At 40.9% G+C, this 23,608-nt stretch overlaps 1 protein-coding gene across 7 annotated transcripts in view; it reads right to left on the bottom strand.

Moving 5' to 3' along the window:
• The window catches only part of DIP2C (disco interacting protein 2 homolog C), a 291,284-nt gene that overhangs the window by 106,882 nt on the left and 160,794 nt on the right, over nucleotides 1-23,608 (bottom strand). For all 7 annotated transcript variants that reach the window (XM_042888242.1, XM_042888244.1, XM_042888245.1 and 4 more), the window contains 3 exons: nucleotides 16,908-17,018; nucleotides 1,758-1,883; nucleotides 814-1,023 (listed from right to left, as the gene is read on the bottom strand). In XM_042888242.1, coding sequence (XP_042744176.1) covers nucleotides 814-1,023; nucleotides 1,758-1,883; nucleotides 16,908-17,018 — 447 coding nt within the window. The remainder of the gene's footprint in view (nucleotides 1-813; nucleotides 1,024-1,757; nucleotides 1,884-16,907; nucleotides 17,019-23,608) is intronic.

Below are 23,608 nucleotides of genomic sequence, written 5' to 3'. Positions count from 1 at the left end.
GAGAGCCCAATAAACAGCCAGAGCAAGAATGCACCCAAAGCAGATGCTTCACATGAATAACAGCAGTTACTGGAGAACCAAGGGAGAAAGAGCCCTGCTTTCCATATGGCTAATCTAATACCACCTTGTTCAAATGATGACTGATGGCAATAGCTCAATGCCCAGAAACAGTTAATATCTGTGAACTTCAGGCTCATCATGAAAATAAAGTCTAAACTTCATACGATCTTTCCAAAGGATACAGATAAGCTATCAATAATAATACCAGTTCCCTTTTCTAAAGACATGTAATAATCCTCCTCAAGGGTTATAACAGTTAGTTATTCCAGCCCAAGTATTCCAGATTCCATTAACAAGATATATTCTTAACAGAGAATTACCAAAAATCACTCAAGCTCTGTAATCAAACTATTGAAGATGTAGGAAAATCTCATATGCAAGCAATCTCTAATGCTTCATGCATTAATTTTCCTTACTTTAGTGCTAAGTAATGAAATTCATGTGAATGCATATTTAAGATATTTGGGAGCCAATAAGAAAACCATGCCAGTCATAGCAGAAATTTACCCCTAAATCTTAATTGCTTTCTTTTCAAAATTAAGAACATAGGAATAGATTTTCATATTAAAGATGTAAATTGAAAGGAAAAAAAAGAAAGGAAAGAAGAAAAAGCGTAAGAAAGACTTTTGTAAGGCTTCAGATGGCAGCATCAGCTGTCTGTGAGCGACAAAATTCACATTAAACTTTAAACTTCACAACTTCACAAAATTCACACTAAACTTCAGAAGATACTGAAAACATCGGTATACTAACCTATATGTGTTTGAGCCATAACATCAGCTAGTCTGTGTGCAGCACCACTGCCTCCACTTTGTGTCGAGGAAGAGGAAGTGGTTGACGTGGTAGAGCCATGGATTGCTTGACTGATCCAATGTTCCATGTTTATACTCCCCTGACTCGAGGTAGGAGTTCCCTGGGAGTCGCCCTGCACAGAGCCTTCATCTTCTGATCCAGAAGAAGTATCTAATAATTAAAAATAGCCTGTTACTTACCATGCTTTTATTTGTTTGAACTAGAAATAAGGCACATTCATGTCACAAATCCAAAGAAAACTGCCATTAAGAAAAACTTGTGAAGGCAGGCAAATACAATAAGAAAAGACTGTAATACTGCAAATCCTGAAACTAATGTCAGTTGTGAACTGTGCACTGAGAGCTTTCCCACACTGACACCATGGCTCATGTATTATCCTACGAAAATAAAGTTTCTTCCTTTATCATGCAACTTGAGATCTTCTGCAGATCTCCAACTGCATGTTAACAATAGAGAACACTTGCCCAAGCTCACTCCAGAGTCTGTAAAAAGCCCAACCATCAGTAAGAAATTGAGCCCCAGCTGATTCTGGCTATGTAGTAAATTCAAAGAAAGGTGGTACAACAAATGGTAAAGGGAACTGTTAAGGAATAAACCAGAAACATGGAAGATATGTTAATCACGTATTGCATTACAAGTTTGCCATATTTAGTGTCTCTTAAGTTCAAAACGATGTTAGTTCAGGTAACACCAAGGGAAAAGCAGTCATAGAAAGCGCCTCCGTTGACTTTTCCTCTTCTCCTCTTGAAATACACCTCAATGTTATGCTCACTGTGTTTTGGACAGTATTGTTATTACTATCTGTGGAAATATGCTATTAGTTCATAGCAACAAAAAGAAGTGTCTAAAACTTTTTCATAAAATACACAAACAAAAATGTTCACCTGGAGGTGTATAGGCATCCATTGATGTTTGCACCACCAATGAACGTCGTTTTGAGGGCATGGGGACTGCCATTTTCCTTTCTTTATGTTTAGCAAGGGCTGCTTGAACTGCTTCTGTGTGGACATCTGGAAGGAAAGAGAGAATCAAGTTAGTGTTCAAACAGAAAAAAAAAGCTGTTTGTGCATTCAGCACATCCACACATAGGTTAGTTTGTACTCCAGCGATGTTGGCATTGACAGCACCTATGAGATGATGAATGCACAGGAATGCATGGGATCTAACAAGGCCTGCACCAGTACTCCTCATAGCAGAAGAATAGGCAAAAGTGAAGAGTGCTGCACCAGCAAACAAGTGCTTTCTGCTGTACCATTCTCCCAGAACACTTGCACTGTTTGAAGAGTAGAAACCTTGCTTCCTTAGAGCACACCTCTGCTTAATAGTGTTTTAAAAGCAGTTGGTACTTCAGCAACAATTACTGTTTTCATTGAGAGTATGGTGTATAACATTGTTTTTGAAATGAACTAGGTTTCTAATTTATATAAAAGTCACACGAATGGATTGAACAGGAACATTTGCTTGAATGGTAAGAGCTACAAAGTGTCACAGCAACAATGGCAGCAGGTCCCCCATTCCCAAATCCTTTTGCCTCTGACATTCGGCTTGAATAGTGACAAAAAAAAGTACCATGACAGCTGGCCAGAGATGCAATGAGAACCACAAGCACTTCGAGCATGAGTCTTCCGCCTCACAGATGAGTTACATATACTCAGCTGGGATCAGCTGGATCCACGTTTCCAGCAGATCCACTTTCCAGGGGACTTCCCCAGTATAGAGCTTCTTGACACTTCATACACACATGCAGCTGCCTGCTTCCCCAGGTTAGAAAAAAGCCATTTACTATGTGTAAAATATAACATGTTTTGATAATTACCTTGTTTGGTGCAAATCTATTAATTATTGCAAGTGCACACTGAAAAAAGCCTAATTTTAATTTAATATCTTGCCCTATTTATGTATTTCGATGGTCTTGGGAAAGATGTGCATAAAGAGACTAAGCAAAACACATGGTGCACAACAGAAGTCACTTGTGGTTAAACAGCTCGCACACAGTGACCATCTGGCACATGACTGGAAGAACATCAGATGATGCCTTTTCACCTATTGCTTATAACCGTAAGAATTGCAGCAACAATTGTGTGCAAGCTCAGCAGCGTCCAGCCGTGAAGTAACAGCACAGTGATGCGGGTCTAATCCAGAGCAATCCCACCTCTGCTGCCTCTGCTTGTAGGTGGGCACCATGAACCTATTTCCTACTCCTGCAGAGATGCAGTGGCAGCTCTGACTGGGCAGTATTCCCTGAGAAAAGCAACATACAAGAGGAAAGTATAATGTGTACCAACCTTACTTACAGAGCTGTTAATTGGACCACTCGATGTCCTGCTGTACAAAGACAGAAAAGGATGACTGGAAGCATTCGATGACACCTACTGCTACTAAGCCACAATGGCTCATCTGTAATAATGCTCCCTACCTTCCGTCAGGGCTTAAGCACCTCTCAGTGACAGCCTGCAGGGAAGAGTAAATCTAAGAAAAAGAACTTCATCAGCTGCTTCTGTGAGCTGTTTTATGCTTTTGTTTTAAGCTGTGAAGAGAATAAGTGTATCAAAGCAAGACAAGCAAGAAGAAGAGCTGGAAAAGCACACTCAACAATAGAAGAGCCACGAGGCTGCCAGACTGAGACAGGAGAAGATGACAATGCTAACATCACACCAGAAATGTTTCTCTCCTGTGAAGTCCCTATTTCAAAGCAGAAGGTTTAAATTCTTTCTTATAATTAAAATCTGATGAAAAGTTTGATTTGAAAACTATCAGACTAACAAAAAAAAAAAGCAATGTAACTCTTTACCCAACAGCATGTCCTCAAGATAAATTCCTGCCTGCTCACTCCACACCAATCCCATTCATGTGCACAGGACTGAACGTGCTCACTGATAGCCTGAATTTCTTATCCAGCAAATGGGAAAAATTCTTGGTTTTCACTCAAAGGATAGAAATTAGATTTCAACCATCAAAATTGACCTTCTCTGCTTTTTTTTTGTTTGTTTGTTTTTAAAGCTCTGGAGCAATTTTCTGAAGAGAATAAATGTTGCTGCTCAAGACAGGAGGAATTACTTGTGTTTTATTGGATTTAGGATTCCTGGGTATTTTTTGCTAGGAGGATGTGAGGATTGCTACGAGAAGACAGATGAGGTGTAACCATCAAGTTTTTAAAAAGTTTTTTTAAAGGAAGAACACTGAAAAAAATCATTATTAAAATGCTTAGTGACAGCTGGATGGTGAATTCTAGCTTATGCATTCTTGGATTTCTTTTTAATTCTTTTTTGATGCATGACACACGATGGCAAAACCCCTCAGCATAATTAGAACACACTTCGCAGGGTTTTGATTTTCAAACAAGTCCACAGGAGTCCAGGAATTGAATTGTTTTCTTAATAAAGCACATGCCTAATACGTTTATTTGTAATGTGTTACTGTGGAATAAATCAAACGGGGCTGCTACAGCAGAAATGAAAAGCAGGAAAGCTACAACAATGGAAAAGATAGAGAACTCTGACTAAGCAATGGGGAAGCTGGGGAGAAGAATTCCTCACACCTACTCCTGGCTCAGCCTGCAAGGTTGACTGTTCTGAGTGCTCAGAACCAGGAGGTTACCAAGAGAGGACAGGAGATACGTCCAGAAAAGCCTATGGATGGATAGATCAGGTGGAGAGACTACCAGCAAGACTTTTGGGAGAGAGGAAAAAAGGCAGCAGAAACAGTCCAGTGTGGGTGAAAACTCTTCTGATGTCATTCAATCCCAGAAATCAAAATTATTTTGGTGAAATAAAGTACACCTAAGTACCTAAAAACAGGCTAAAGACAAGGTAGAGGGAATATGATAAAACATTGTACGGTCTTCTTTTTGAATGAGAAACTATCAACAGGTTCTAAAGGTGCTCTGCGACCCATTTTGACAGTCTTGTATAAAGTTGGACTTGTTAACAAACAGAACTGAAGCCATTCACACCAAGAGACTTAGTCCCAAAATCCCAAAGAAAGCAGAGAGATGGAGAGCCAGATTGGTACTTAACCATTACAGCTGAAAATAACACACTGGTTCAAACACATCTACCCAGTAACCAAGGGTTGATGACTAGAATGTAGGCCAGACATGAGCCTAGATTCTAGGGAAAGTCTGTTCCCACTGGTATCATTTACAGGAATGCACTTCTCATATATATGCTTTGCTTTTATGTAGGTTTTTTGTTTGCACTCCTGATCAACAAGCCAACTCTGTTGCTGCATATAAAGGAGCATTAAACAAAACATGTCTAACATTCTTGTTCCACAATTTAAAAAGTACGTATTTAAATCAAAATTGAAACAGCCATTTCTCACGAAAAGGTGACTACGGTGTTTTGTTTTTTATCAATTTGAGCAAGAGTGTGGTAGCTCTTTGCCTTTAGTTAGGTGAAAGATTGGCCACAGTGCACAACATGCATGTTATTCTCTCTCACACATGTATGTGTTCTCTTCATTCCCAGTGCCTGCCCACAATCCTGGCAGCTACTGAGAAAACACAAGGAGACTTGCAAAGGAAATTTACAAAACAGTAATTGGAAGCTCCTTGTACATTGAAGGGAGGGATAGTTGTGAAACACACTGGGGAAGAGTATAATGAGGGTGAGAAGCCATAACCAAGTTCCCATGAGGCCGGAAACTGCTTATCCCACCAAATCCCATCAGCACAGAGCAGTTTGTATTCTCCATGTATCACACACAGCATCTGCAGTGAACATCATATCAGAATTTCAAACTGACTCTGGCAGGGTGATGGCCCTTATCTTGCAGGTCTGACAAAAGCATCTGAACTGTCTTCTCAGTCTACTCTGGCTCACTCAATTTAACTGAATTCCTCAAATCATGATCGAAACTGCTTCAAAATACAGATCTGTTAATTTCTCCTGAAAAAGAAAACCCTTAAAGTATGAAGATTTTGCCCATCAAAGTCACACAGTTTCCTCATCGAGAGGTGTGCTACAATTTCTCAACCTTCATAAATTTCTAATAGAGTTTCAAGCACCTTGATGCACTCAAGCCTTGTGAAAAGCCTCAAGTCTGTATGGAAAGCAATTGCTTTTAGGTGAAATGCTCTTTTATATAGAAGTCTGTGACATTCTAACTACGCTGTTAGAGCTGATGAAACGACTCCAGGTCTGACCCTTCAAAACACTCTTACAGCTAACAAAATCTTTACTGTTCCCACATGGCTTTTCCAGAAGAAAGACTCAAGAGAAAATCTAAAGCAGTGAATAAAAAGTATCACCATTGGTATCTACAGCAGTAGGAACCACCATGCAGTCCCTTATCTGCCTCTGTTATCCACTGTTCCAGGTTGACCAACCTGGTATGTTGAATTCAACTTGTGAGTTCTCAACGAATCAATAGACAGGAGATAATAAAGTGGCACGCTTGGGAAAGCTAATTGCTTACCTTGTGCTGCTGTGGCATACCTGGTACTCGCTATTCAACCCAACAACTATTTCTTACAGACTGCCTGATAATTCCTATTCCTATTTGTATTTATATTCTTTCCTTTTGTTTTCTACAGCTGCTAGAAAAGCATTCTTCTAAACCGTGCATCCTTGCCTGGCAGGGAGCATCACCCTGACCACACACTTCAACAGAGACATCTCATTCCTTACTTGGGCCCAATGTAGAGCCTTCGAACACTCAGAACTTTAGCTGGATTTGCTCCACAGGCAGGTCAAACACTCACCATACTGTAAGCAAAGTGATACCACCTCAAGGGTCACAGATCTGGGCAGTAGTTAAGCGGGGATCGCAACACAGGGTGCTCCTCCCATGGTAAGCATCAGCTTTATTAAACATTTCCACATTATAAAACTGTTCCTCACAGTCACTAAATAAAACACACCAGAAGACAAAAGAAAAAGTTTCTTCTGCTGTTCTTAACTCAGAGCTTGCAACTGTGCCAGTCAGTTCTCTTGCACCCAATTTGTCAGTCAGACCTGTTTCTTTCTGAGACCAGTTGGTAGTTTTGCTAGAATCTGGACAACAGAAGTCTGTTCCCACCTGTGTTTCAGATTAAATATATAACTTCAATTGTCTTTGCCCCAGTCTTCAGTTTCCCAGTAATTATAAAGCCCTGACACTCTATATGGTTACTTTGCTTACTTTTCTGCTATGCAAAAAAATGTCATTGTTGACACTCAATTACTGGGTGTTTAAGAAATACAAATATGGGAAAACAAGCTGTTGCCTAATTTTTGTTGTACAGATGCAAAATATTCTAACAGAATTCCATGGTTTCCTTCTGCAATTACACTTCTATCTCACCCTTCAGAGAACTTACCCCTGAGGGAATAAAACTGCTGAGAGACATATCTAAATGTGATCTGAATTCATTCCTTTCATTTCATTGTCCCTTTTGTCTCATGTAAATCCTCCCCCTTGAGCTACTTCTGCTTTTTCTTGAGTGGGCCTTTGCAAATAACCTTTCTTCCTTTGCTTTCATAGCCAATTCCTGCTAATGGAATGGTATGACTGGGAACAGGACTGGCCCACTGACTCTGAGCAGGCTCAGCATCCTTGCTTTGTGTAGGATATTCCATAAACACAGATTCACTGAACGAAAGAATCATGGAATGGTTTAGGTTGGAAGGCACCTTTAAGATCACCTAGTTCAAACTCCCCTGCTACAGACAAAGACACCTTCCACCAGACCAGGTTGCTCAAAGCTCAGTCCAGCCTGGCTTTGAAGGCTTCCTGGGAAGGGGCATTCACAACCTCTCCAGGCAACTTGTTCCAGTTTCTCACCACCCTCCCAGTGAAGAATTTCTTCCTGATATCTAGTCTAAATCTACCCTCTTCCAGTTTAAAGACATCTCACCTTGTCCTGTCAGTACACTTCCTTATAAAATGCCCCTCCTCAAGTTTCCTGTACACCCCCTTCAGGTACTGGAAAGGCCACCATAAGGTTTCCTTGGAGCCTTCGCTTCTGCAAGTTGAAGAGCCCCAGCTCTCTCATCCTGTCCTTGAATGGGAGGTGTTCCAGCTCTCTCACGATCTTCGTGGTCCTTCTCTGGACCTGCTCCAACAGCTCCATGCTGTTCTTGTATTCAGGGCCCCAGAACTGGGCTCACAAGAGCAGAGGGGCAGAATCACCTCCCTTGATCGGCATTGGTGACGCTTCTCTTGACGCAACCCAGAATACAGATGGCCTGGGCTGCAAGCGCACATTGCCAGCTCATGTTGAATCTTTCATCAACCAACACCCCCGAATCCTTTTTCTCAGGGCTGCTCTCAAGCAATTCTCCACCCAACCTGTATCCATGCTTGGAATGCCCCTACCCATGTGCAGAACCTTGCACTTGGCCTTGTTGAATTTCATCATGTTGGCATGGGCCCACCTCTCAAGCCTGCCCAGGTCACTCAGGATAACATCCCTTCCCTCTAATGTGTCAACTACATCACTCAGCTTGCTGTCATTGCAAACTTGCTGAGGGTGCCTCATTTACGGACTGACACATTATTAAGATAAAGAAGGCTGATGCTCTGTGCTAATTAGTTTAGAATGCCAAATGATTTTTAATAAGAGGTTATTTATGTATGTATAATACATATTTATGTCTTATTTATACTGTAGGAAAGGATCAGCCCTAAAGTCAGACATTGAACAAATGAGTGAAAATACAAATAAGCCTCTGCTTCAGGGAGGCCAGCACCTGTGGCTGCATCAGCTGTAAGAACAGGCAGAGAGGCAGCTTGCAGGAGGCAAGAGGAGCGAGGACAGCTATGCTGCCCCAAACATACTGCAGCAGCAGAATCATAACAGCTTCTGAGTTACTACAGGAAGGCAATTGAGACAATGAGAAATCAGCCTCCCAAAGGCCACGGACACTCATTATTAAAGGCTGAAAAATCTAGATAAGGCAATGCTAAGTATAGCAACAGTAAGCAAAGTAATTATACAGAGGAAAGTATGGCAATTGCTGCCTTACAGGAAACTAGTATTTGAAAGCATGAAAGTCTCTCATGAGTTTAATCAGACCTTGGTTGTAGCTGCCATGGAAACGAAGGGATACACTGAGAATTCATTTCCTAATACGTGGCCTGTAAATACTCTGAGTAAAGATAATTTGGAAGCTACAACTATTGGAAATGCAATCAGGACATACTAAACAGGGTGAGACACAGTGAACGTGCTATCATCAGAACAGATTACAGTTAGGCTTTGTTCTTTGATTGTCCTGGGCTGACAGCACTGGCTGTATTTTCAGGCATACAAAGGGCAAGTGATTTCACAACAATTGCTGATTTCATCTGACACAGATCAGTCCTTGCAAAATCATCTCACTCCTTGGAACGTGAAAGTAAGTCTATATAACAAGGGATCTTTGCTATGGATGATGCTATAATGAAATACTTCCACAGCATCTAGGGGCATTAAGATAGGAAAGCACACAGCCTGAAAAGTGTGACACCTCATTTCTTTCCAGCTGCAAGCAGGTGTGCCATTAATTCTGAAATATGGTATTCACACACAATGAATACCCAACTGAATGCAGGAACATCTGCTCTAATAAGACATTCATTTATACGAGGGCTGTGGAGGTTACTGACAGAAACAAACTGTTGCTTACATTTCAGAAAATTTCAGTAAGTTTTAGTCTTCAGGACATTTAAACTGGGTTAATTCTGAATCTTGGGTTTTACTGTGAATGTGAGATACATGGATATGCGAGGGAAGTTCATGACAAGTCAGCAGAATTTGGGCCAAATTCTGTTGACCTGCACTATTTTTAACAACGAAATATCAGCTTTCTAGAAAGCACCTGTACTCCCACAAATGTGCCACAATAAGGACCTGGCTCCTCAAGGATGCTGCAGCAAACTAACTCCACTGGTGCAGGAAACATTGGGCTGGGCAAAGAGCTGTGCCACAAAATTGCGTCCTGAAGGTGCATCCTTCACATATAGGCATATATGAAGAAAGTAGAAACATATGTTGTCATGCACTCAGAAAGCTTAATTCTGAAGAAAAAGCACGGCTATCATTTTGCAGTTTGGATGGCAGTAGTGCTAATCCATAATTTTGGGTGGAAGAGAAAAGCTGAACATACAACTGGGAAAGCTGCAAGGACAGATCGTGAAATACAGAGGTCATCTGACAGAAACAGAGGATAGAAAACTGAAGACTGAACTCTTAATGACTCCAGTGCTAGTTTTGATGAAGTCTAGTTTTTGCTAGAGCCTCCAGATATTATAACAAAGTTGATTTAAAAATGTTTTTTTTCTCCCAACTCTGAGATTGAATATTATACTAATTCTAATCATAAGTGAAATAAAAAAACATGCAAGCTGCACACTAATAATTTCCATCCCTACATGTATTTATTATCGCATTTGTAATGCAATCTGGAAGTCAGCTTCATATAGTGACTTCAGCTCAGGCCCCCTTATTATGTGATCTGAAGTAAATCAACTTTCTATTTATTTCTCTCTGGAGATCCTTGAGTAATTTTCCTCAGGAGTTCTGCAATTATCCTTACAAATTTTTCTGCTGGGTCAAAAGCAAGGACATGGCCATATGGATTACATCTTTGCAAAAGTTTGCTTTCAACCTGTTTTTCCCCCGGTTGAGTGGTAGCTTGAAATTAAGTTTAATAGCAAGCTAAATCAAACAGGAGACAAATTAATTTCTGAGTAAGTGTTCCTACAGTAAAGATTAACTTTTTCCAGTATCCCTTACTCACCTGAAGGGTTAATACATTTTTCATTTTATGCTAAGCAGCCTTAATACATACATTAAGTCCTGTCTTGATACATAGTACATTCATCATCTTTTTCTCCCTCCTTATTCTCTGGAGTAATGTTAAATGGCAGTGGCTCAATAAAAATAATTCCTTTCATCTTCCTGTTCCATTCTTTTTTCTACCATGCCCTACAAGTCCTATATTCTCATAGAGTGATTTGGTTTTGTCTTCTTTTTTCTTTTCAGCTCTAGAAAGAATACAGAATGAGACCGTGAACACCCTTTCAAAAATGCAAAATACACATTTTAGAATCACTGTAAGTTGAAAACATGCAAACAGTCAGCAACCTTTGGTGCAGCCCATGCATGTGCTTACCTCACGGTCAGTGAGAACAAACATGTGGTGAGGTGTGTACCGGAGCACACAGAGCAGAGCAGCTCAGCTACCTTGGGTCTGCTGCCAACCCTCTTCTAGGACTGGAGCCTACAGGGAGTGTTGTTTCACTCTTTGCTTCGTTCTTTCAAATGCCCCTAAACCCTATCCTGGAATGATTTGTGTTGAAGTTTAATGATCTCATGCTCAGTATAAGCTGCTCAGTCTTTTCCCTGTTGAACTGCAGTGTGGGAAAGGTGGCTGAGGAATGTGAGCTGGGACAGAGCTGTAGTTAGGATGCATTTGTTTTGGCAATATTTCCAAAAATCTCCTATATTAAGATGTCCTTTAAAAGAAATGCTGAGTGAGCTTGGAAAATGAACTCTGCAGCGGTGGAATCTCTGGGGCAGGGGCTGGCAACCCTCCAAGAATGGTGCAGACTGGATTTTTCTTTCTTGTCTTCAGAGGTTGAGCGAACGGGAAAAAATTCACGATGAGTGAGTAGATGAAGGGAGATCCTCGCTCCCAAGGGTCAGGGTGCCACAACCACCTGTCACCAGCAGTGTCTTTCCTCCAGGAGACACCAGCTGAGAGGTTCTGATTCCACATATGGTCTTTCTCAAAACACTCTATTTCTCAGCTCCCTACGCTCATCCGGTGTATGCCTTTTAAATTCTGTCTATGTGATCCACGTAGCACACGTGCTCTCACTCGTTGGTCTTCGCTCCAGGATTATGTGAACCCTGAGACACAAGCGGTGCAATTCCAGCTACGCTGCTTCTTCTCACATCACTTCCGACATCTGCAAACATTAGTTCTCAGAGCTCCCTCGTCTCGTTTTCCTTAATTGCTACAGTTGTTCCAGGCAATGTAAAATGCTGGACATCTTCAAGTTGAGAAACAAGTGACTTAACAAACCTTGCCCAATGCATCTCTCATATCCTCATCTCATCAGAGCAGAATTCTACAGCAGAAATCAGAATCAAGAGACACTACCTCATATGCATGAATCTGGACATATTACATAACGTTTCCTGTCATTTAATGATAGACTTTTTTAGTTTCAAATCCTTATGGGTGCACAGATTCCGTGTGCTTATGTCGTAATTTGTTGTTTGTTCTTTAACTGAAAAGCATCAATCATAGAAACTGTATAAAACAGGTTCCGGCATTCAAGGAAGGTGCCTGGCTTTCAGCACTGGGATGGAAAACTAAGGCTTTTGCTTTGGCATAATCTAAGGGCAACAGGGAGACCCCTTTGGAAAAATGAAGTTGGTGTGGATTGACTTCTCATTTCTCCAAGTACTGAACACCCAGCTAAGGGCGGGTAACATCCTTGTTCTCTGGAGAGACTTGAGTAAATTATGAAGGTCTCTGACAAAGAGATGTGCTCTGAACAACCAGGACCTGCTGAACAACACCAATCTGGTGGAGATTCACTGTGATCAAGAAAAGCCTTTCTAATTAAGAGGACGAGCCCATTTTGCCCATGGGTTTCACATTATGAACTGCCACAGCAGCAGCTGCTGCTGTACTGAGCTGCAGCCTTTATGTGGCAGTAGAGCCCAGCTCTGCTTCAAACAGCAGCGAAGCTGGGTCAAACTCAAGAAGCAGGGCCACTCTGGGGATAGCTTACAGATCACCATTTTAAGCACCAAATTAGTGTGACCTTCCCTCCAAAACCACGATGGCTCAGATCATGGTATTTTAAATAATGGTGGCAGAACTTTCAATTTCTCCTGTAAGGGATTTCACTGTCAGAAGGAACCGGGAACAAACAGGTCTCTAGTGACTGTAAGGAAGACACGTAGTGCCAACATCCCCTATAAAACTCAGTAATCTACTGAGTTAACACAATTCATTTAGATAACATGATAAGACCATGATGGTTAAGCCATTCAGGTTCCCAACTTGTTTATGTCACTTCATAATTCATATGTCCTTATCTCAATGCACTATACCAAATCCATGGATGCGCAGCTTTCAAAAGCAGTTGAGAAACCTAATTTTTAAACCACATCTAGGAAATGAAGCTGTATGTCTGCCTGTAGCTACATCTACATAACCCCTATTGACTTCATACTCTGTATGGAGAGATGCCAGTCTCCTCTCCATGAAAACCCATGATATCACATGTAGGAATGGCACAAGGCTGTCCAAGGGAGATCTGTACAACAGGAATTTATTTACTATTAGGGTGGTCAGACACTGCAATGAGCTTCCTAACGAGGTGTTTGGTGCCCTATGCCTGCCAGCATTCAAGAGGCATTGCCCCCAATAACGTTTTAACTTTTAGCCCTGAAGAGGTCAGGCGGTTGGACTCAAGTATCTTTGGTGGGTGCTTTCAACGGAACTATTCTGTTTCCATGCTATTTCTAAATCTGTGCCTGATTTTGCAGAGTCACGTAATTTGAGCCAGATCAAGCCAAATGCTGACATCCATTCTTTGCAGAGGCCAAAGTCAAGTGCAAGTCAGTCCTCCCCTCATCAGCTTTTCTTGCCTGAAAAGTCACTGGCCAGAAAGGTCTCTTGCCAAAAATTAGTAATCCAACCTATGAACACATTTGGTTTCAGTGCCAACTTGAGCCCCTAGATAATGTTATAGTATAGGCACAGGCTAAGGAACAGCAGCTGCTAGGAGAAAAATATTGCCATGATCTACGTTTGGCAAACCTTTTCAAAGACTGCTTCCGAGTGGGTAAACAGTGAAAGAATTTTTACATTTTGTAGTTTAAAATATATATATATTTTTGAATTGAAGTCAGCTAAATTAGCTGCTATACCTACATAAATATTTCAAGCCTGAATTGATTAAATTACTTATGGCATGATGTAATTCTTTAGACATCTGACAAACTATCAAACTTGATAACGTCATGGAACTTAATGATTTCAGTATCACTTCCATATAAAAAGTAGGCAGGGAATTTTAAAACTTTCCAGTTTTAAGGAATTAGACCACAGTTTTAATTGGCAGAATTCAAAAATAAAATTATTATAAAACACAGAACTCACTGTGAACACTTGCTGAAGAAATAACTACCAGTCAGATTTATTTAGAATATAAAAATCATAGAAATCAGTTTTTCAAAATTATAGTGCTAAAAAATTCCATTAATGAAATAACAATAAAAAAAGGACTGAAAGGGGAAAATGTCACAGCCTGATATTTTCCATAATAAGGAAGAATAATTTAAAGGTGATATTAATGGCAGCAATGATTTTGAGTCTTCAAAGAGAGTTCATTAAATAATCTTTGCTGACATCTGAATTTATGTAAAAAGCAAACATGGAAAGAGAGCTGGATGATTTTCAGGACATCAGACTTCCAATTAGGAAAATCTTAAAAAGAAGAGACAGAAAAGGACTTTGATCAGAGTTTCAGGAGAAGATTTGTTTTCATTGTTAATTGAAATAAATTGTGCAAAAAAAGAAAACAAAAACCTAAGGAAGGGAAATGTTTTTCTAGAAGTGAATTACTTATTTGTTAAAGACTATACACTCATTTTGTTTTGGGCTCTTTCCAAGAAGATATGTCAAATATGGTAACAAGCACTGAAAGCAGGTAACAGCTAGGAGCGAATAATCACAATGGGATCAGAGCAGAGATGCTGAAGCATTAAGCACAGCAAAACAACAAGCTAAACAGAGGCTTCTAACTAAAGCAAATCTGAATCTGAAGACAAGATAACCAGAAAGAAATCTGACTTATATTTTCATAACCTGCAGTAAGAGAGACATGAAACCAAGAAAGAAATGGACTCCTGATATCGAGGCAATGTATAGAAGTGGATAGAAAAATCCAGAATAGGAACACTGCATTCTATCGTAGTCAAGCTCTTCAAAGACTGATTGTATAGGTGATGAAGTGATAACTTCTCCACATTGAGATGGAAGCTTACATTTACTTGTGTTGACATTTACTGTGTACAATTTTCTTTAGAATGAATGAAGCCTTGGTAGCTCTTCAGAGCAATTTGCTGGAGAGCTTGGTGACTTACTGAGGAATCATATTCTACAGCAATATCAATGTAGGAATTCAAAAACAAGCCTGACTGGGTATCAGAAGAGGCACACAGGGATACGCATCATGGCTCCTCCTGCCCATCCCCAATGGGCAACTGGGCACTAATCTTAGTTTGCAAACAGTAAGCAGACCTCAAGCCGATTCTACGCACAAACACAGAACTCCTCTGAAACTCATCTTTGCTTGGAGGTTTGAGGGCACGGGTTCATGAACTAGACAACTCCAAAAATAATATTTCTATCTGTTTAAAAAACGGCGCTGACAATTTTTAGCATAACGTAGGAGAAGCTTCTAGTTTATACACCAAGGAACCATTACACACATCACACAGCCATTAATCGAAGAAAAACTGGCAGCATCTACAGTGTGAACTCAAGGTTTCTAAGGGAAGAAGGGAGTTTTCAGATTTATCAGAGTGATCTGGACACAGATAACGTTTCTTAGCCAACATTTATCATTAAATTTTCCTTTAAGTCAGACTAGCAAGCTTTCTGATTAATGAAATGAACTAGTGATATCTTACAAAAGGTTTAATAAGGATTTCTCTATAGCTTTCCAGATGTGTCAGCACAATGAGTCTGTGTCCAGCAAGTTATGCCTCCCTGCACAATCCAAAATTTCCAGAGATGGCTTCTCCATGACCACCCCAACTATCATTCTCTGGCTTTTAATTCACAGGTCACGAAGATCCCTATGCCACAATGGCTGACGAGTGCTGCTGTCCACTGCTCCATTATTCCACAGCTGGAAGAGAGGCAGTGGCAGAAAAATGTGTCGCTGCTTTCTGGCTCCCATCTGAGAAGGGCGCCTCTACTGCAGTAGTCTCTATAGCAGTTTAAACAACAGCTGAGCCCACCAACCTCTCAGTTAGTTAAGGTGCAGCACAAGCACATTATGCCTTAAAAGATAAGATTAAAGAAGTTTCAGAGCTCATTTTTCTTTCAGTTATATAACAATCACTTCTTTTGGTCTGTGATATATTGGAGGGACACCGCAAAGAGACTCTGATCCCATTTACAAGAAATCTACCTCACTGTTCACTTCTCTAGTCCATACTTCACCAGTTTATCAGGGAGGATGCTAGGGGAGATACTGTCAAAAGCCTTACTAAGACCAGGCAGAACACATCTACTGCTCTTTTCTCAGCGTCCAAAGTAGTCATTTTATTGTAAAAAGCTATTAGCTTGGTGATCATGGATTGACCAATGTAATAAGGGGACTTCTTAAGAACATGATGATTACTCCAAATCACTTTCTTGTCTTTCATACATTTCAAAATGTTTTCCAGTATTACTTGTTCTGCCACCTTCTCAGAGATTGACTGGCTGTAGTTCTCTAGATTCTCCTTCTTGCCATTTCAAAGAAAGGACTGAGGCTTGCTTCCAAAGAATCGAGAGAGGCCTCATAATGACATTGGTCAGCTCCTCAGCACTTCTGAGTGCATCCTGTCACGTCCCATGACCTTGACATGATTAGTCTAAATATTCCCTGTGCTGATCCCTTTTCACAGAGCACATGTTTTCATTGCTCAGGACTTTGCCACTGGTCTCTGGGGCCCTGGATTCCTTGAAGGCAAGACCAATAAGAGATCAAGGTATAAAAAACCCCATTACATGCCTTGCCCTTTTCACTGTCCTGCTCCATTCAGCAGTGAGTCCACACGTTCCCCAGTCTTTCTTACGCTGCTTACAGGCCCCTAGAAATCCTTATTGTTCTCTTCACATTGTTTGTTAGACAAAAATCCAGATATGCTTTGGCTTTACAAATCCATCCTTCTATGCTTGGAAAGCATCCCTGCATTTGTATGATGAGCACTTCTCACGCATAGCTATTTACAGGAGTTTACAACAAAATTCTTTTAAACAGAGTAGAGAACAAACACAGTGACTTCAATTTTTTATTCCAATTCTCTGCTCTTCAGTTCTACTCACCTGATCTGTAGCGCTCATCCCGTGACCCTGAGGACCTGCGACGGTGATATCGTGAGGAAGAGGACGGAGTAACCGGAGTTCGACGCTCTTGCGGCAATGCCTGGTCCACTCCTGCATCAGTAATAAATAAATACATAAAGCTCATTCTGATTGAATTCCAGAAGTTCAATAGCGAGGAGGAGCTCAGCCTACGCTAGACCTAGAAAATGAACACTCTAGTTACATCAGTTTACTCAACAGCATTTGCCACTGCTCAGCTTTCCTGTTGTGCTTACATCCCTGCTTCTCTAACAGGACAACTTAAGACCACTCACTCCATAAGAAGAGCACACAGCCTGTAAGATTGGGGTAATCAACCATACAAGTTTTCTCCATACAGGTGGCTTTTCACAAAGTAGTAATCATGAAATATTTTTATGTCTAATAAACACAAACACCATTCCAATGAATCTGGAAGCTTTCCTGTAAACTGGTTAAAGACAGTTCCTAAAATGGTTTAGCAAATTTGTATTACAAATATTTTACTAAAACCTCATGCAGATAGATCATATCAGTTTGTGACAGCACAGTATTAATTTATGTAAACTAGATCTTCTGTGGGATCATCAGTTCAATACCTATAGGCATTTTCAGCTACCAAAGGCCAGGAAATAAGCAGTAACTGTACCAAACCAGGCTGCAGTAGCAATCTGTTCTGGCAAAAAAATGAAAATAATTCAGACATAACGTATACCTGCAGCATCTCCACATACTAGGTCCAAACTTCCAGTATGTTAGATTTAAACCTTGTATGTATCTCTTTGCCTTACAATTTCCTTTTCCATAGCACAGATATTTTTTAAAGGCTCCTCCAAAGATAGCAGTGGTATAACTGCAGCACTGCTATACAGACACTTCCAGAAACTAATTCTCCTTCACAGCCTCTCCCAGAAGAGTGAAGTGAGTTACTTACATAGAACAATTCAAACAAACAACAGAAAAAGAAAACAAATGTGAATATGTAACAGCGGTATAATATACCACCCAGTTCTTTCTCTTCCACAGAACAACCTGAGTAAACAAACCCAGCAAGCAACGTATATAGCTTAGATTTAATAAACCAGAACATTGGGCACTGTGAGTCACAGAGGGAAAACAAAACACAACAACACACACACAAATTCCACCAAAAGAAAGAGACCCTAAAGAAATGAAATTCATTCTTTTACCTTTTATTTTTTGCTTTCTTTTTAACTTTTGAAAGCAGTTACACACTGTGTAACTGTAGGGACAGAAGTAAAACTGGCTTCTTGCACATAGAGCTGATGGTAGGAAAGATCTGTTAAAATTAATTAAATGATTAACTAAGCTCAATCGAATGAATAAAAATTGAAATCAGATTCAACAAAGCCATGTTTGAATAAGCGTTCCTTTTTATTTTTTTTTAAGCACAATGCAAAAACGTTCCATGATTATTTCTGAACTATTTAATGCTTGTTTATTGGGGTGAGGTAAGAATTTACTTCTAGGGTAACAAGAATTTTTATGCTGAATACAGACCTACAGGCCAGTCAAAAAGCATCTGTCAAAAAAGTCAGCACTGTACCGTGCATCTCTGTGATGCAGAAATTGAGCTGAGATACAGCTCCTCTCTAAAATCTCTGGCATATCACATACATCAAGTCTGCTGTGATCCCATGGAGAAGGCCCTGCTTGGCTAGAAAGCGTACTTAGAGTAAAATCTCCTTGAGACATAAGACAGAGTAAATCCATAAAAGTTCTTTTACTCAGACTGCGATTAATAATTCATATTCTTAATTCAAATAAAATATCTTCATTCAACTGTTCTGTCTCCACACTACAGTGCTGTGCAATTTCACCACAGTTCTGCGTAATTTAATTTCCTCTCTAGTCTTCACATTCTTTTAAGTACACGTACATAAATTCTGAAGCACTGAAATGTTCTGAAGGAATATTTTCTCCTCACTGGTGGCCTTACTGGGTCACCATGAGAATACCAATATAACTAACAACATGCGTTAAATTAATTTTGATTGGAAATGTTCAGAAAATGATGTTTCAGTCTGTACAAGGTTCTAACCACATCTCAGTCCTTATCCATATGGCCAGTCTCATTGTACAATAATAAGATACTTTCTGGAAATTGCATATATTTACAAAAATCACAGCCAAAGACAGACATCTAACATTTTGCGTCACAGTTTTGGTGAAGAAAGCAGTGCCACAGCTTCCCTGCCTGTGTACGGCAATGCCATGCAGACAAGAATGTGCCGCAGTTAATAGGTGTTCCTACTGAAGTACAACAGGATCAGAGAGAAAACCTAGACTAACTACATTTTTCAAACAACAAAGCCACAGACAATAGGACTTAGAAACACTGAAGGTATATTGTGAGGAAAAGCATCAAAAAGACATGCAACTTCTGTAGCAGGCAGACTTTTTCAGGTGGACCTGATAGCTGTTGGGCAGAATACATTGAGGCCCCGGCTTTCTTCTCCTGGCCATTCAGCTGCGAGATACCTCAGTTGTCTCAGTCTTGTTCTCTGCAGCTGAGGCTGTGAAAAAAGCCCCTTTTCCAGGGCACAAAAACGGGAATGCAGCCTCAGCCTCTTACCCCGGCATTGCAGGCAATATCAGAAAGCCCAACCAGCCAGTCAATGATATTGGTCTAATCTGCCCAACTGGGAAAGGTCCTGCCCTGCTCCAGTTCCCCCCAGAGTCTTGTCTTTTCAAAAGGTACAGAAATATCCAGTTTTATTTTAAAACGTGCACACTTTACACTAGTTTACCTCCCACCTACTTTGTATGTGCTTTTTCTTTTAAAGACAACCAGTAACAGGGGGTTTCTTTAACAATTAGGAATGAGGCAACTCCAACGTGCTGCACTGGTTTGCACTTAGGGACACAACAAGCTTCATGAGAGCAACAAAAAAGCTTCTGCTTTTTGGGGGGATTACTTGATGACTTTATCCCACTTTCCTGTCCATATAAAAGCAGCAAATAATCCTCTACTCAGATCAGTCCATGTGAGTGTGGCTCTCATTTTACAGAATTCAATTGTACAGTGAAACAGAGATGTTCTCCACCAGCCCTCTGTGAGGAGACCTCTCTTTGTACTGAGTTCTCTGTTGTGTGAGAACACAAAGCATAGCTGCACTACAGAGAGACAGTAAGAAGCCTTACAGAAAGGGCTGGAGCAGGACTTGCCCAGCACCACGGGGACCCATACCTTCCCCGAGGCAGCTCCCTTCTGCAAGACAAGGAATGCAGTAGTTGGAACCTACTGGCTGCCATTTCTGAGCGACAGGTAGAAGTAAAAGCCATACAGAATAACGAACGCCATGAACTCAGAGAAATGTTGCCATTAATAGCAAAGCGGTGTTAACAGCTGAACTGTTCACCTCCACGAAGGCTCTGGCAATACAGTGCAGTAACAAGCATCTTTTTTTCACTTGGAATTCTGAACATAACTAAAACCCCAAAATTGATGGCTTTCACAGCCAGCACACAGGGTCCTTGAGTTAAGTGCTAATGCTTGTTGAAGTGCATCCTGACTGAAACGTATTTGTGGATCAGTGGATGTGGTGGAGTAATGGGTCTTGTGAATTCATACCTAGATCAATTCCCAAATTTAAGGAGGCAGCAGAGCAATGAATGGCTTTCATTAAAGAAAGGACAGTGTCACCCCAATGCCCTGTAGACAGACACAATCCCAATCACTGTCAAACTCATATCATTCTTAATAACGCCAAAGGCCACCACAGTCTTGCTGCTAGCAGGGCTTAGAAAGTAAGTACAATTAGCAGCACTGACTCATTTCAAGTTACAAAGAACTTAAGAAAAATATGAATTAAAAATACATGCCCAGAACACATTTATTTTATATAAAAGAACGAAAAGCCAGTGCTTTGTGCTCATTGTATTGCACATAAGCATTAGAAAGTGCACTGGAGCTAACAGCCATGCTCTTAATGTGAGTATTAGTTCATTTATCTAATGCCACTAATGTGGGATTCAGCTTGCAGATTAAGACACCTATATTTAGGTGCCTACAAGAAGGAGCTTAAGCTGAGCTCCTAAAATGAAAATAGAGACCTAGACCAGGAGTCAAAACAGAGGTGCCCAAAGTCTTACCAGATGTTACAGAGTATGATACCTGCCTTGACCAGGATCTCATGTGTCCCCTTTAAGATGTTTTCTGCATGCTTGCCCTTGCAGATGTCTCTAATACCTTAGGAAATCTTGAGCAGTATTGGACACTTATGTTCAGGCAGCTCAGAGAGCCCAGTGGAGTCTGCAAAGCTATGCAGGTGTTGGGGGCGGGGCGAGGGGGAGGGGAAGGTGGATTCTGCTTCAGAATAAGCTGAAAAGCCCTCTGGGTTTCATCAACTGAATTAACTGTGTCTCTTCACATAAGAATGGAAGCTCAAATACCAGGTTCATAGGCAGACAACTTAATGCAGATATATCAACCTACAAATCCTAATCTGCAAGCTGGATCCTACCTTTTGTACATTTAACTGAAAATACAAGAGCCACAGTAAAGCAATTTAAGCATACCACTGCAAGCTGGATAGTTTTACTTTTATGTGCATGGAAGTCACAAAGCTGTTGGCTGGAAACAGGTTTCAGTCACCCCTTTCCTTCCTTTTTTTGTCTTTATCTCTTTGTTCCTCCCTTCTAGTCTTCATTGCTTCTTTTTTGTAGTTGAATTATAGGTCCTTGAGGAATTTGAGGTCCTGCTCAACCCAGGCCATTCTATGATTCTATAGTGTTGTGTGCTAGTGATGCTGCAATAACTGCATGGCTCTCTCCAACAGAGGACAACCGCTTCCTCAGTGACAGCTGACAAGTCACAGAATCAGAATCACAAGGTTGGAAACGACCTGCAAGATCATCCACTCCAACCACCCTCCCATTCCTATCAGTGCCACAAGCTACTAAACCATCTCTCGTAGCTCTTCATCCAGGCGTCTCTTGAACACTACCAGGGACGGCGACTCCACCACCTCCCTGGGCAGCCATTCCAGTGCCTGACCACCCTTTGAGAGAAAAAGTTTCTCCTAATATCCAACCTAAACCTCCTCTGGTACAACTTCTTGCCATTTCCTCGGGTCCTACTATTTGCTTGGGAGAAAAGGCCAGACCCTTTTGCACCACAACCTCCCTTCAGGAAGTTGTAGAGTGCAATGAGGTCTCCCCTGAGCCTCCTCTTCTCCAGACTGAACAATCCCAGCTCCCTCAGCCGCTCCTCATAAGACTTGTGCTCCAGACCCCTCACCAGTTTCGTTGCTTACTTTGATGTATCACATATTTCTATGACTAGGTCAAAATTTTGAATCAGAAAATGTTTAAAAGCAGAAATGCCTTATTGGTTACGAGATAGAAGGCATTCTATACTCAGGCTGCTTTCACTGTTCTAAACCTAGCTGACAGTGCGTAACGCCAGGAGAAGAAGCTGTAGAGCAGAATCAGGGCTGGAGGAAAGGAAGGTTAACAGTATTTGCATTCAGTTCAAACTATTTCCTTGACTTCTATGCAATGGCTGCTGACTCTGCTTTAAAAGCAAAGCCAAGGGATGAACACACCGACTATTCTGTAAACAGGTTAAATGTCACACAGCTCCCATGGAACTCGCTTCTTATCATGGCATTTCACTCTTCCCATCAGATATATATAGAAGTAATAAATTCACTGGATCAGCCTAATCCAAAGAAGTTTTAAAAGGTGACACTACTAACCAAAAACAACCAGGGAAGGTATACCAGCTTTTGCTAGATAAACCTGGAGAAGATGGAGTTTCTGATGTCTCATTAGCAATCTATCTTTCACAGGTGAGCTTCCACATTTACTTCTGTACCTGATTTCGAACAATACACATACTTGAAATCTATCTTCTTCTTTGCTTATTACAATCTCCATCTTGCGTTCCAGGATTTTCTTGTATGTGTTAAGCCCTCAATACAAAATTAGCATGGATAACAGAATCACAGAATTACAGAAAGGTTTGGGTTGAAAGGGACCTTAAAAATCATGCAGTTCCAACTGCTTTCCATGGGCAGGGTCACCTCCCAGAAAACTAGGATGCCCAGGGCCCTATCCAACCTGTCCTCGAGCATCTTCAAGGGCAGGGCAGCCTGTTCCAGGGCCTCACTAGCCTTGTCACGAAGAATTTCTTCTTCATGTCTAATGCAAACCTACCTTCTTTCCATTTAAAACCATTACTCTTTGTCCTGCCCTGCAGTGGGGAGAAGTTCCTCCCCACCTTTCCTGTAGGTCCCATTTGGCTGCTGTCAGGTCTCCTCAGGACATTCTCTTCTCCAGGCTAAACAACTCCAACTCTCCCACTAGTCATCCTCTTGGCCATTCTCTACACACACCCTAACATTGTTTCCTAATGTTTCCTAACAACGTTTTCAATGTTTCTAATGTTTTCCTTTCTTTCCCTCAATTTCTCAGGGATGGTGGATAACACATCACTGCTGCAATTCATACATGATGCTTGATTTCCACTTTTCTACGTCAGTCCCAAATTTTCCGTGTTAAATTTGAAGGCTTTTTTAGGAGAACAGAAAGAAAAAGGCATTCACCAATGCTCAATTTACACCGCCAGCAGTTTAACATCCTCCCTTCAGCATTCAACAAAAGAAATTTGCTGCAGATCTGTCCCTTCTGAGCATTCTGTTGTAAATTCTATCAGT

The sequence above is a fragment of the Lagopus leucura genome, unplaced genomic scaffold (assembly GCF_019238085.1).
Source record: "Lagopus leucura isolate 7727_CA_CO unplaced genomic scaffold, USGS_WTPT01 Super-Scaffold_100157, whole genome shotgun sequence".
Classification (NCBI taxonomy): domain Eukaryota; kingdom Metazoa; phylum Chordata; class Aves; order Galliformes; family Phasianidae; genus Lagopus; species Lagopus leucura.
This window is presented reverse-complemented; position numbering and strand designations above follow the sequence as displayed.